The following is a 12,674-nucleotide window of genomic DNA, read 5'->3' on the forward strand; positions in this document are numbered from 1 at the left end:
CAGATATGCTAAACGTGGTCCCACATTTAGTCAGTCATCAAGACTAAGTAGAAAGAAGTTCCCTAGTGGAGAGAAAACACCCATTTTTAAGGGATGTGGCAAAGTCTTTGACTGGCACTCAACCCAATCTCAGCATCAGCAAATGAATACTGAAGTGAAATCATACAAATGTGAAGAATGTGGTAAAACTTTTAAGTACTGCTCATCCCTAAGGAAACATAGGCAAATCCATACTGGAAAGAAACTCTACAAATGTAAAGAGTGTGGCAAAGTTTTTAAAATTCGCTCAACACTTATTCAGCATCACAGAATTCATACTGGAGAGAAACCTTACAAATGTAAGGAATGTGGTAGGTCCTTTAACCAGCTGGCACACCTTACTCGACATCACAGAATTCATACTGGAGAGAAGCCTTACAAATGTGAAGAATGTGGCAAGGCCTTTAAGGAGCGCTCACGCCTTGATCAACATCACAGAATTCATACTGGAGAGAAACCTTACAAATGTAAGGAATGTGGTAGGTCCTTTAACCAGCAAGCACACCTTACTCGACATCACAGAATTCATACTGGAGAGAAACCTTACAAATGTCAAGAATGTGGCAAGGCCTTTAAAGAGCGCTCATACCTTGATCTACATCACAGAATTCATACTGGAGAGAAGCCTTACAAATGTCAAGAATGTGACAAGGCCTTTTACCAGAGTTCATTGCTTAGTGCACATCACCGAATTCATACTGGAGAGAAACCTTACAAATGTAAGGATTGTGGCAAGGCCTTTAACAAGCGCTCACGACTTACTCGACATCACAGAATTCATACTGGAGAGAAACCTTACAAATGTCAAGAATGTGACAAGGCCTTTAAGTGTCACTCAACCCTTAGTAATCATCTCAGATTTCATACTGGAGAGAGACCTTATGAATGTCAAGAATGTGGCAAGGCCTTTAATGATCGCTCACGCCTTGATCAACATCACAGACTTCATACTGGAGAGAAGAAACTTTACAAGTGTCAAGAATGTGACAAGGCCTTTTCCCATAGCTCATTGCTTAATAAACATCACCGAATTCATACTGGAGAGAAACCGTACAAATGTAAGGAGTGTGGCAAGGCTTTTAAACAGTGCTCACACCTTACTCGACATCACAGAGTTCATACTGGAGAGAGACCTTACAAATGTCAGGAATGTGACAAGGCCTTTAAGGGTCACTCAACCCTTAGTAATCATCTCAGATTTCATACTGGAGAGAAACCTTACAAATGTCAAGATTGTGGCAAGGCCTTTCACCGGAGCTCATTGCTTACTGCGCATCACAGAATTCATACTGGAGAGAAACCTTACAAATGTAAGGAATGTGGTAAGGCCTTTAGCCGAACTTCAGCCCTTACTCAACATCACCGAATTCATACTGGAGAGAAGCCTTACCAATGTCAAGAATGCGGCAAGGCCTTTAGCCGGCCTTCACAACTTACTCAACATCACCGAATTCATACTGGAGAGAGACCTTACCAATGTCAAGAGTGCGGCAAGGCCTTTAGCTGGCCTTTTGACCTTACTTGGCATCACCGAATTCATACTGGAGATCAACCTTACCAATGCCAAGAATGTGGCAAAGCCTTTAACAAGCGCTCACAACTTGATCAGCATCACAGAATTCATACTGGAGAGAAACCTTATAAATGTAAGGAATGTGGCAAGGCCTTTTCGTTGCACTCAAACCTCCTTAAGCATCACAGAATTCATACTGGAGAGAAACCTTACAAATGTGAAGAATGTGGCAAGGCCTTTTACTGGCGCTCACACCTTACTAACCATCATAGAAGTCATACTGGCAAGAAACTTTAAAAATTTAAAGTCTAGGAGTAAGGACTGTAAAACCCTTACATCACAGACCTTGCATCCAGTGTAACTGCAGAATAACTATACACATCTAAAGAAGTCCACCCTCTCTCTCCCTGACTCACAACATCGTAGTTCTCATATGGGAGCAACATGGTACAATGTGATGAATGTGGTGAAACCTTTAAGTGGAATTCAGTCTATACTCAGTGTCCCAATATGCACACTATTCAAACCCTAGAAACATGATGATTGTGGAAAGACCCTCATTTTAATATACACGTTCCCAAGCAAAGTGCTAAAGAAGGGAAATTGAATCATACAAATAATTAGAAAACTCTCTGATTGAACATCTAATGTCAATAAATGTGACAGATACCAAGTAAAAGGAGTGTATCAGTCCCTCTATTCAGATGGTACTCGTTAGTCCAAGAAAAAGGATCAAGTTAAACACTTGGAAAATGCAAATGCTGTTATGTTGGAAAGATTCAGTGGGGGAGTTTTTACAAGGGTACAATAGTTTTGATGTGCTTTTTGTTATATTGAGCCTTTTTGAGGTTTGTGACCAACAAATATTAATGTACTTTATTCTCAAATCACTTCTGGAGATTGACTTACTTGTACTGGGTGCATGAATCCGTGAGCCTGATTTTTGCTCAGTCAACGACATTTGATGCCCTGCTGCCCTCGGGGGGACTCAATGCATCCCACATTTTCCTTGGAAGATGAGAACTGTGTAATACAAAACATGAACGAAGAAAATCTAAATGGAGACACTGCTTAGGGTTATAGCATTGATGTAAGTTGCCATGAAATAGGTGTTCAGAAGAATATTTTTCTCCATTTACTAAAACTAAAGAACTTCCTGAATATTAGACATAAAAGGTTTTCCTGATTGCTCTTTTTTTTAATCTTTTTTTTTTTTAAGATTTTATTTACTTATTTGACAGAGATCACAAGTAGGCAGAGAGGCAGGCAGAGAGAGAGAGAGGAGGAAGCAGGTTCCCTGCTGAGCAGAGAGCCCGATGCGGGGCTCGATCCCTGGACCCTGGGATCATGACCTGAGCTGAAGGCAGAGGCTTAACCCACTGAGCCACCCAGGCGCCCCTCCTGATTGCTCTTTAAGGAAAAAAAGGTGGCGCACCAGTTAACTACTGATGTATCTTCGTAATAGGGATCGTTAGAGAATAGGAGTGGATGTGATTGAAATGAAGAAATCCTGCTGGGTAACAGAAGGAGGTTATCTAACTTTTCCCTACTATGCCATATAGCTGGACATAGACATCTGTTGCGACTGTCAGTAGCACTGGAACTTAAGGAGGTCACTTCCACACCGTGATATCAGCTATGGGGGTTAACGCTTGTATTCCTTAGTTTGAACAACTGTAACAGTGGATTTGAAATGCATAACATAGTCTGTGTGTGAACTTAATGTACTTCAATTAAACATAATGGTTTTTAATATGTTAACATGAATTTGTGACGAGTGGTGTGTTATCCTACCACCAAGGTGAGCCTATCTCTTTTTTTTTTTTTTTAAGATTTTATTTGACAGATAGGGAACACAAGCAGGGGAAGAGGGAGAGGGAGAAGGATGCTCCCCGCTGAGCTGGGAGCCTGATGCAGGACTTGATCCCAGGACAGGGAGTATGACCTGAGCTGAAGGCAGGGCTTGATCCCAGGACAGGGAGTATGACCTGAGCTGAAGGCAGGTGCTTAATGACTGAGCCACCCAAGCAGCCCCTATCTCATTTTACTGAAAGTTGTAGGCAACTGGTGTTATCTGTAACCTATTTGGTAAGAGAAGGGAATAATATTCCTATGAATCCATTCCCTCAGTGACCTTAAGGTTGAAATGATGGGTGATTTCCCCGCCTAGTTTATCTAGTTTATCATTTTCTCCTCCTTGTGCTGACTTGTGCTGCTTCAGGATTCTGAATTATGGGTCACTGGAAGTTTGGCTATAGATAAAAGAAAGCTGCTTCTTTGTAAATCACTAGGACATTTGTAAACTGAGGAATACTCAGGTCTTGCAGGATTGTGATCTCTACCAGGTAACTATTTGTTTCTCCTTTAGGGCACCCAGGAGTGCCTGAGGAATGTCCCATATATCCCATGGGGCATGGGGGTTCATGGGGTGTCAGTTTCTGCTTCATCCTCAGCTTGCCTTCTGTTCTCTCATCACCTAGACAACACTCTGTAGAGTCACAAGGTAATGTTACTTGAGACATGGCAATCAGATCCACCTCTGTGGGCAGTCCTCTGTCCATTTTCCTAAGCATTTCCCATCCTGTGTTCTAGAGAAGATGCCCACAGAGCTTACCTAAGCCGGCTTTAGTTTTAATGGCCCAAGTGTGGACTTGAACTAGGACTTTGAAGCACTCCACCATGACCTATATAATAAAGGTATGTTTTCCATTTATTGATGGGAGTGTTGGTTTGAATCACAGGTGCCCATGTGACCATGCTGCATAGGTTAATAGAGACCCCGGAAGTAGGAGAAACCTAAATGGAGTGACACTGTAGCCCAGGTCACATATCAAAAAATACATAAAATGAATAAATGAGCATGTAGAGTGCAAATGTCTCTTTTGGGGTCCGTTATCAATGGAACAAGACTGAGACAAAGTGAAAGTTATGCAAAGCCTTATTCTATGCCGAGCATTAGAAGTTAGACTGACCGGCCAGGGGATGAGACTGAGACAAAGTGAAAGTTATATGAAGCTTTATTCTATGCCAAGCATTAGAAATCAGACTGATAGGCCAGGGCTGCCTCTGAATTGAGCGACCCCCTCCCGATCCCACAGGCTGGTTTTATAGGGCATAAGCACAGACCCAAGGTATATGGCTTCTATTGTTAAGGCATTTACTCCCGGAATCGATACCCAGAACCATACCAGGAACTACTGGGGCATTTATTCCCGGAATGAAGTCCGTGGATGTAAAGAACAATATGGCTACCTGGGCAATATGGAGTTGCTCTGGCTCAGCAGGCCCTAATAGTTAAACAGGTTTTAACATTAAATTGGCACTAACATTCCCCCCTTTTTTGGAGATTAGTCAATTCTTTGACTCTTCAGCCAGTTCTGGAGGGTGAAAACAGGCTGACCTGAGGTGGTGTTAACCTTGAGTGTTGTTCCATCCGCTGTTTTTCTGGTTTTCTGTTGAGCTGTTTCTAGGCCAATGAGGTGTCCTCTGCCCGCTGCTGAGTAGGAACAGGGTTAAAAGTGACCACGTTATGAAACCCTTTTGAGTCTTAGTTTTAGTCCACAGTTACTGGGGTCCACCGGCAGTGGCTCCCATTTCTGGGGGGTGTTCTTGTGACGTGACGTGTGAATGCAGGCCCTCATCCAGACCCTCATGCCTTCTACTTTTACTGCTGTGTGGGTGGTCAGGATGACAGTGAATGGTCCCTTTCAGCAATGCCCCAAGTTTTCCATTTGGTGGTGACGTATCCAAAACAAGTCTCTGGGTTGGTAAGGACGTGGTTTTTTTTCCTTCTTCATCTCCGTGTAGACAGCTCGGATCTGTGCGTGGGCTCTTTTTAAGACAGACTGTAGTGCTTGCAGTGACTGGAGTACAGACTGATCAGTCATTTCTGTTAGGGCAACCTTTTGTAGCCATAGGCAGAGTGGAGGGGGGTCTCCTGAACATCATTTTAAATGGGGTAAGCTTGTTTAAGTAGGGTGTACATCGCACCCTAAGGAGGGCGATGGGAAGGAGATCCACCCATCCATCGCCAGTCTCCAGAATTAACTTTGTAAGGTCTCTTTTTAAGAGTCCAGTTCATTCTCTCTACTTGTCTGGAGCTCTGGGGCCGGTAGGCACAGTGTAGTTTCCAATAAGTGCCATGGCCTTGGCCAATGCCTGTGAGACTGAACTCACAAATGCAGGGCCATTGTCTGTCCCAATCACAAGAGGCAACCGAAACCTAGGAATTATTTCCTCTAGTAGCTTTTTGGCTAACATTCCTGCTGTTTCATGTTTGGCAGAAAAAGTCTACCCACCCTGAAAAGGTATCCACAAAAACGAACATATACTTGTGTCCATACTTTCCCTGTTTCATCTCTGTAAAATCTACTTCCCAATAAATTCCTGGTTCCCTTCCTCTTTCTCTTTTTCCTCTTCCCATCCTAGTTCCTCCCGCATTTACTGCCTGACATTGAGCACATCTATCACCCATGTCCTGAGCCATATGCCCCAATTTAGAAACCTGGAACTGTTTACCCACGAGCTCCTTAAGCTTGTGTGTCCCTAAATGAGTACCCTGATGTATTTGGCTTACTAATTTTTTTCTCTAGTCTTCGAGGAAGAATTAACTTTTCTGCCTTAGTCTTAGCCCAATCCCCTTCATAGTCTAATTTAGTCCATTTTTGTAAATATTTTAAATTTTTCTCTGAATAATCTTTTTTTTTTTTTTTTTTTTCTGGTAGGGCTGGAGCCAGGAGTGTAACCAGTTCTTGAGCTGTTTCCCTGGCTGCTTGCTTTGCTGTTCGATCTGCTAATTGTTTTTTTTTTTTTTGAAACCAGATTAGTCCCCTTTTGGTGCCCTGGGCAGTGCATAAGGGCCACCTCTTTCATGTCCCAAATAGCCTGGAGGAGAGCCAATATTTCTTTTCTGTTTTTAATTTCTATTCCCTCTGCTGTTAATAGGCTCCTTTCTTTATAAATAGCCCCATGTATATGGAGATTAGCAAAGGTGTACCTGCTGTCCGAATAGATGTTGTCGGTCTTACCCTTGGCCATCTGCAGTGCCTTAGTGAGTGCAATCAGCTCCACTTTTTGCAATGAGGTTCTGTGTGGCAGGGCTGCCTTCCAGAGTTCCTGTTCAGGAGAAACCACTGCAGCCCCTGCATACCTCTTTCCATCGGTCATGTAGCTACTCCCATCTGTGAACAGAGTCATCTTGCATCCAGGAGGGGAGTGTGTCTAAGGTCAGGCCTTATTCCTGTGATCTGGGTTAGGACCTCCCCGCAGTTGTATGGGTGGTCAGTTACCTTTTCTGGCAATAATGTGGCTGGATTTAGCACTGCTGGGGGCCTGAAAATCACTTTCAGTTCATTGAGGAGGAGGGCTTGATACCCTGTCACTCGGGTGTTTGTCATCCACAAGTCTGGTGGGTTCCAGAGGAGGCATTCGACAGTGTGAGTAGTGGTCAAGATGAGATTTTGACCCAGAGTTAATTTACTTGCATCCTTGACCAGGAGGGCCATGGCAGCAATTATGTGGAGGCAAGGGGGGAATCCAGCCACTACTGGATCTAGTTTTTTTGCTAAGAAAGGCTACTGGCCTTTACCAAGGCCCCAGAGTCTGAGTCAAAACCCTTTGGCCACCCCTGCCTTATCTACATAAAGTGGAAGGGCTTGGTTACATCTGAGATGGCCAGTGCTGGGGCACTCAATAAGGCTGTTTGTAATTTTTGAAATGCTCCTTCTGCCTCAGTGGTCCACTCTACCATAGTGACTTTTTCCTTAATCAATTCGTAGAGGGCTTGGGCAATCTCTGCGAATTGCGGTATCCACAGTCTGCAGTAGCCCACTGTCCCAAGAAACTCCCTCACTTGTTGGGGCGTGGTAGGGCGGAGGTATCCGGTGATCACCTGTTTCCTGGACTCAGTGAAGGCACTCCCTCATGCAGATCAAAGCCTAAATAAGTGGCATGGCTCTGACAAAGCTGTGCTTTCTTTGTTAACACCCAATACCCTTTTTCCTGCAGTCTGTAAGAGAGTTTTCACCCGTGGCACCCCCGCCCCCCCGCAAGCAATACTCACAGTCCTCAGCGGCTATTAGCAAGTCACCAACATACTGTAACAGAGTGACTCCCATTTTGGTGATTCTGTACTCATGCAAATCCTCATGTAGGGTCTTGTCGAAGATGGTGGGTGAATTTTTTGAATCCTTGGGGAAGTCTTGTCCAGGTGAGCTGGCCTTGGAACCCTTCCTGTGGGTCAGACCACTCAAAAGCAAAGAGGGGTTGAGGCTCCCTTGCCAAAGTTATGCAGAAAAATGCATCCTTGAGATCTAAGATGGTATACACAGTTCTTTTGGGGCCTAGGAGGGAGAGTAGGGTATAGGGGTTGGGCACCGTTGGGTGGATATCTTCAACCCATTTATTAACTTCCCACAAGTCCTGAATGGGTTGGTACTCACCAGTTTCAGCCTTTTTAATGGGCAGAAAGGTGTGTTCCATGGAGAGGGGATGTCTCTCCATGGAGGCGATTAATATGTTTTCTGATCCCTTACTATGCTTCCCAGGAGAGGGAGTACTGCCGGACTTGAATGGCCATAACTGTTACTTTTAACTGTACCACTACTGGAGACCATCCCTTGGCCAGGCCAGGGGGCCTCCCTTCAGCCCAGACTTTGGGAAGTTTGACCTGTAGGGTTTGGAGAAGGCTTTCCTCCCTTATCTCCTCTGGTTTTGAGACTGGCTCGTAAAGGAGATGTTCATCTACTGCTGCCACAAGCATCTGCACAGTGGGTTGTCCCAAAGTCACAGTCATGTCTCCTTCCAAGAACTGAATGCCAGCCTGTAGTTTGTGGAGGAGATCTCTTCCCATCAGGTTATACGGGGCATTATGGAGGACCAAGAATTGATGTTTGGCTACTCCTGAGGCCAAATTTAAAGTTCTTTCTGTTGTTCATTTCTGTCTTTCTGTGCCATTTAACCCTTGTACTCAGACTTCCTCTCCAGATAGTTTTCCCATAGACTTTAGTAATGATGAAAATTGGGCTCCCGTGTCCACCAAAAAATCAATCGATTTCCCCTCCACCTCAATTTTGACCCAAGGTTTGGGGAGGGGCCCCAAACCACATCCCCTTCAGTCTTTGGTGGCCAGCATTGCCATTTTCTTCTTAGGGCACTCTCTGGCCCAGTCTCCTTTTTCCTTGCAGTAAGCACAATGATCTGAATCTAAGCCTTCCCACCTGCTTTCTCTGTGTTTAGGCTTTTCTTTCCATTGACCATCTGCTACCTGCCTTTTTCTTTCCCACTGACTTTTTTTTTTCCTGTCTCCTTCCCACCTCATGTAATGCCAAAACTTTAACTATTTTTTTAGTCTGTTTTTCATACTTTAATATAAAACTATTCTCTTAGGCCCTCTTTTTTTGTGTGTGTACAGTTTTTTTAAACTTACTATCAGTTAACTGTCTTTCCTCTGGTTTTTCAGACAACATTAAAACCTTTAAGGGGCACCTGGGTGGCTCAGTGGGTTAAGCCACTGCCTTCGGCTCAGGTCATGATCTCAGGGTTGGGGATCGAGCCCCGCGTCGGGTTCTCTGCTCAGCGGGGAGCCTGCTTCTCCCTCTCTCTCTGTCTCTCTGTCTAATAAATAAAAAAAATCTTAAAAAAAAAAGAAAAAAGAAAAGAGCAAGTACATTTAAAAAAAAAAAAAAACCTTTAATAAAAACCTTACGGTATATTTCTTTTGGTGGTCTGTCCTGATCATACCTAATTTTTTTTTTCTGAAAATTTATCTTCACAAACATTTTACAAGTTCTTTTGTATCCAGGTTTTGTCCCAAGCCATTTCCTTTCAAACAACCATCTCATTTAGGAAAAAATTGCCTTTTTCTTTAATAAAAGGTATTCCCATTCCTTGTCTTTCTTATGTATCTCCTACTTTTTTACATGTATGGTTATTTCCCATACTTCTATCAGTCTTAGTTACAGTTAGCAGAATTTTATATTCTTAGAAACACTTCAGTCTCTCGTGATGGTTAAGTATTAACCGATAGTGAACAGTTACAGTAGAATTGCATAAGAAGTAAGAAGTCAAAAGCATAAACCTACATCAAGTACTCAGTGCTTTAGCATTTTGTCTCATTTGGTTAAGACCTAGATGTCCATAATTTAATTCCATTTGTCATCCAACCAAAACGTTCAAGTTTCAGGTTACCAAATATTTTGAAAGTAACTTTAACAATTACCCATTAAAACTTTACAGACAATTAACCATCAATTCAGTTATTTCTTTGCTAACATATTTTAACAAATAGCATGAATTTATTTGACCTTCAGTAAACTTTGATTGAAGTTTCACATTTACTGCTGTAACTTTAAAGACATGTCTATCTTAATTAAACCAACACATTTAACTTAGTTCAAATACTGATTTACGTTTCACCTGGACCCACTCCACTTTGAATGTTTACCTGAGACATGGATGGGAAGATCTGGATAGGGGGGTGTTAGGTCCAGGGGGTGCTCTTCTTGCTCCTTGACTGTGAAGAGGGAAAGGAGCCATGGTGCAGGAAGCACCGAGGACGGCCTAGAGGCAGTTATGCAGGCTGCACCCAAGTCAGTGCAGAAACAGAAGGGGGAGTGCTGCCAGAAGGCAGAGAAAGGATTCCTAGTTTTAGAGAGTTTTCCTGGGTAAACCTTGTCACCCAACTGGGTGGTCTCACCTTGAGAATTCTTGAAATGCTGGAGAACAAGACTTAGGGGTGTCATAGGTCCCTTATTCTCTGCTTTCCCCATTTCTTCAAATACAACAAACAACACAACAGACAACAAAAAGACAGGACAGACAACTTCAGACCAGACCCAGCAGCCCTTCCTCAACCAGATATCAAGTTTAAGGGTGTGCAAGACTTAATCCCAACTCAAAAATACAGCCTGCTGCTGGTGAGGATTTTCTTGGTCCCCTGACCACCCAGGGGGACTTGAACCCCCTGGAAGATCCCCTGACAGCCTAGGGGGATTCAAACCCCCTGGCAATATCCCAGTGGAGGGATGGGGCATCCCCACATCCACTGCAGCCCCGGGAGCAATGCTGTGTCCAGCTTGTCCCCGGTGGGCTATACCCTGGAGCTCTGCAACCAGACAGACAGAACAGATCCTGCAGGATAAAATCTCAAGATCTTACCTCCGGAGGCTTTTCCCAGAAATTCTGATGCCTTAGGTCGTGGATGAGCCCCCAGAATGTTGAGCTCAGTTATCAAAGGAATGAGCCTGAGACAAAGTGAAAGTTATGCAAAGCCTTATTCTATGCCAAGCATTAGAAGTCAGAATGACCGGCCAGGGCCGACTCCGAAGACAACGACCCTCTCCTGATCTCACAGGCTGGTTTTATAGGGCATAACCAACAATCCAAAGTACATGTCTTCTATTGTTAAGGTGTTTGCTCCCAGAATCGATACCCAGAACCATACCAGGAACTACTGGGGCGTTTATTCCTGGAATGAAGTCCGTGGATGTAAAGAACAATATGGCTACCTGGGCAATATGGAGTTGCTCTGGCTCAGCAGGCCCTAATAGTTAAATAGGTTTTAACATTAAATTGACCCTAACAGTCTCAATTTAAAGAATGGACCCCGTGGATTTAGAAAAATAAATTCTATTTGTTTTATTTCCTAGTTATTTCCAGATTTACAGTTATATTTTGGCTAATTTTTTTTTCCAGCTAATAGGCATCACAAGCATTTTTTTTTCTTTGCCTGGGTTGTGCAGGAGTGTCTTCACTAAACACTTGAGATTAGAGAGTTGGAAGGCCAATGGGTATTAATTCAGACATTAAATACTGGGATGTGGCATGTGAATCTATGTAGAACTTGATGAAATCACCATCCTTAGAGAGAAGCATAAGCCCTATTAAAAGAAAGTGTTAAAAAATTGTTTCTACTGTGAGGAGGGATCCGGAGGTGGCTCTCTTCAGTCGCTGCAAAGGCGCAGACAGCTCTTGGTGATGTCATCTGATGAATACATGTAATGGGAGAAAGGAATTGGCAAATGTGGTGGTTTCTGAGGAGTAGGGAAGTCCTACTTTATCTTCATGATTTAGCTGAATTCCTATTTGTTACTGATGATCGGATGCTGTCGGATCATATTTACCGCGATCGCCGAACCTAATTCAGGATAAAGAGGGGTATTGGTGATGCAATCATGTGGTGATAGCTTTCAAAAGTCACATGGTAGAGTAGCTGTTGGCGGTGAAGGAACCTTCTGGACACTGGGGTAGGCAGGATCACCAAAGTGTGTGCGTGGTTGAACTCAAGCTCTGCTCTCCCAGGGATAAAAGCCCAATCAAGATTTGAGCCACTGTAGATGGGGGACCATTCAGGGAAGCTGCTGCAGTGCATTGTGGGAACTTCCTGTCTACTCAATACCCTTCCCTGCTCTGGCTCTGTCTGCTTTAGTTTTGGAATATAGGTGAGCTTCAGTGGTGTGGGGTCTGGAGCTGATGACCAAAAAAAAAAAAAATTCTTGAGTCGTCTTTGGTGCCAAATGTTGTTTTATTAAAGCATGGGGAGAGGAGGAGGGCAGAAAGAGTTGCTGCCACCAGGGTTATGAGGGGTGGCTGGTTTTACACTATGGTTTGGGGAAAGGTGAGGAATAAGGGACCTTTCAAAATGATTTTCTTTTTTCTTTTTTTAAAAAAAGATTTTATTTATTTATTTGACACACACGAAAAGATCACAAGTAGGCAGAGAGGCAGGCAGAGAGAGTGGGGGAAGCAGGCTCCCTGCTGAGCAGAGAGCCTGATGCAGGGCTCCATTCCAGGACCCTGGGATCATGACCTGAGCTGAAGGCAGAGGCTTTAACCCACTGAATCACCCAGGCGCCCCCATCTCTATTTCTTGCAATGCCTTCCCTCCCATAACCCATAGAGAACACTCCCCCTCCTCCAGGCCTTCCCTAAATCTGTTTTAGTCAGGATGGCATATTCTGGACTTAGACTTGGGACTCTCTAGCACTGCACCATGGCCCCAAATGAAAGCATGTGCCCCATGTCCTACACTGAGTGGTATTTTGATGTGTCTATGAGGTACACATGTGCATATGACCATGTTATGTGTGTCATAGATACCCCATAAGAAACAGAAATCTATCCC

At 43.7% G+C, this 12,674-nt stretch overlaps 2 protein-coding genes across 5 annotated transcripts in view; both read left to right on the forward strand.

The window, feature by feature from the left end:
* Positions 1 to 12,674, forward strand: part of LOC116579133 (zinc finger protein 345-like) — a 70,319-nt gene that overhangs the window by 30,369 nt on the left and 27,276 nt on the right. The gene's annotated exons all lie outside the window — the stretch shown is intronic.
* On the forward strand, positions 69 to 2,748 carry LOC116579142 (zinc finger protein 345-like). The gene is given in 2 exon segments (XM_032324131.1): positions 69 to 1,678; positions 1,680 to 2,748. Coding segments are annotated over 2 exon segments (1,770 nt in total). The 5' UTR covers positions 69 to 142; the 3' UTR covers positions 1,914 to 2,748.

Source organism: Mustela erminea, chromosome 19, assembly GCF_009829155.1.
Source record: "Mustela erminea isolate mMusErm1 chromosome 19, mMusErm1.Pri, whole genome shotgun sequence".
Lineage (NCBI taxonomy): Eukaryota > Metazoa > Chordata > Mammalia > Carnivora > Mustelidae > Mustela > Mustela erminea.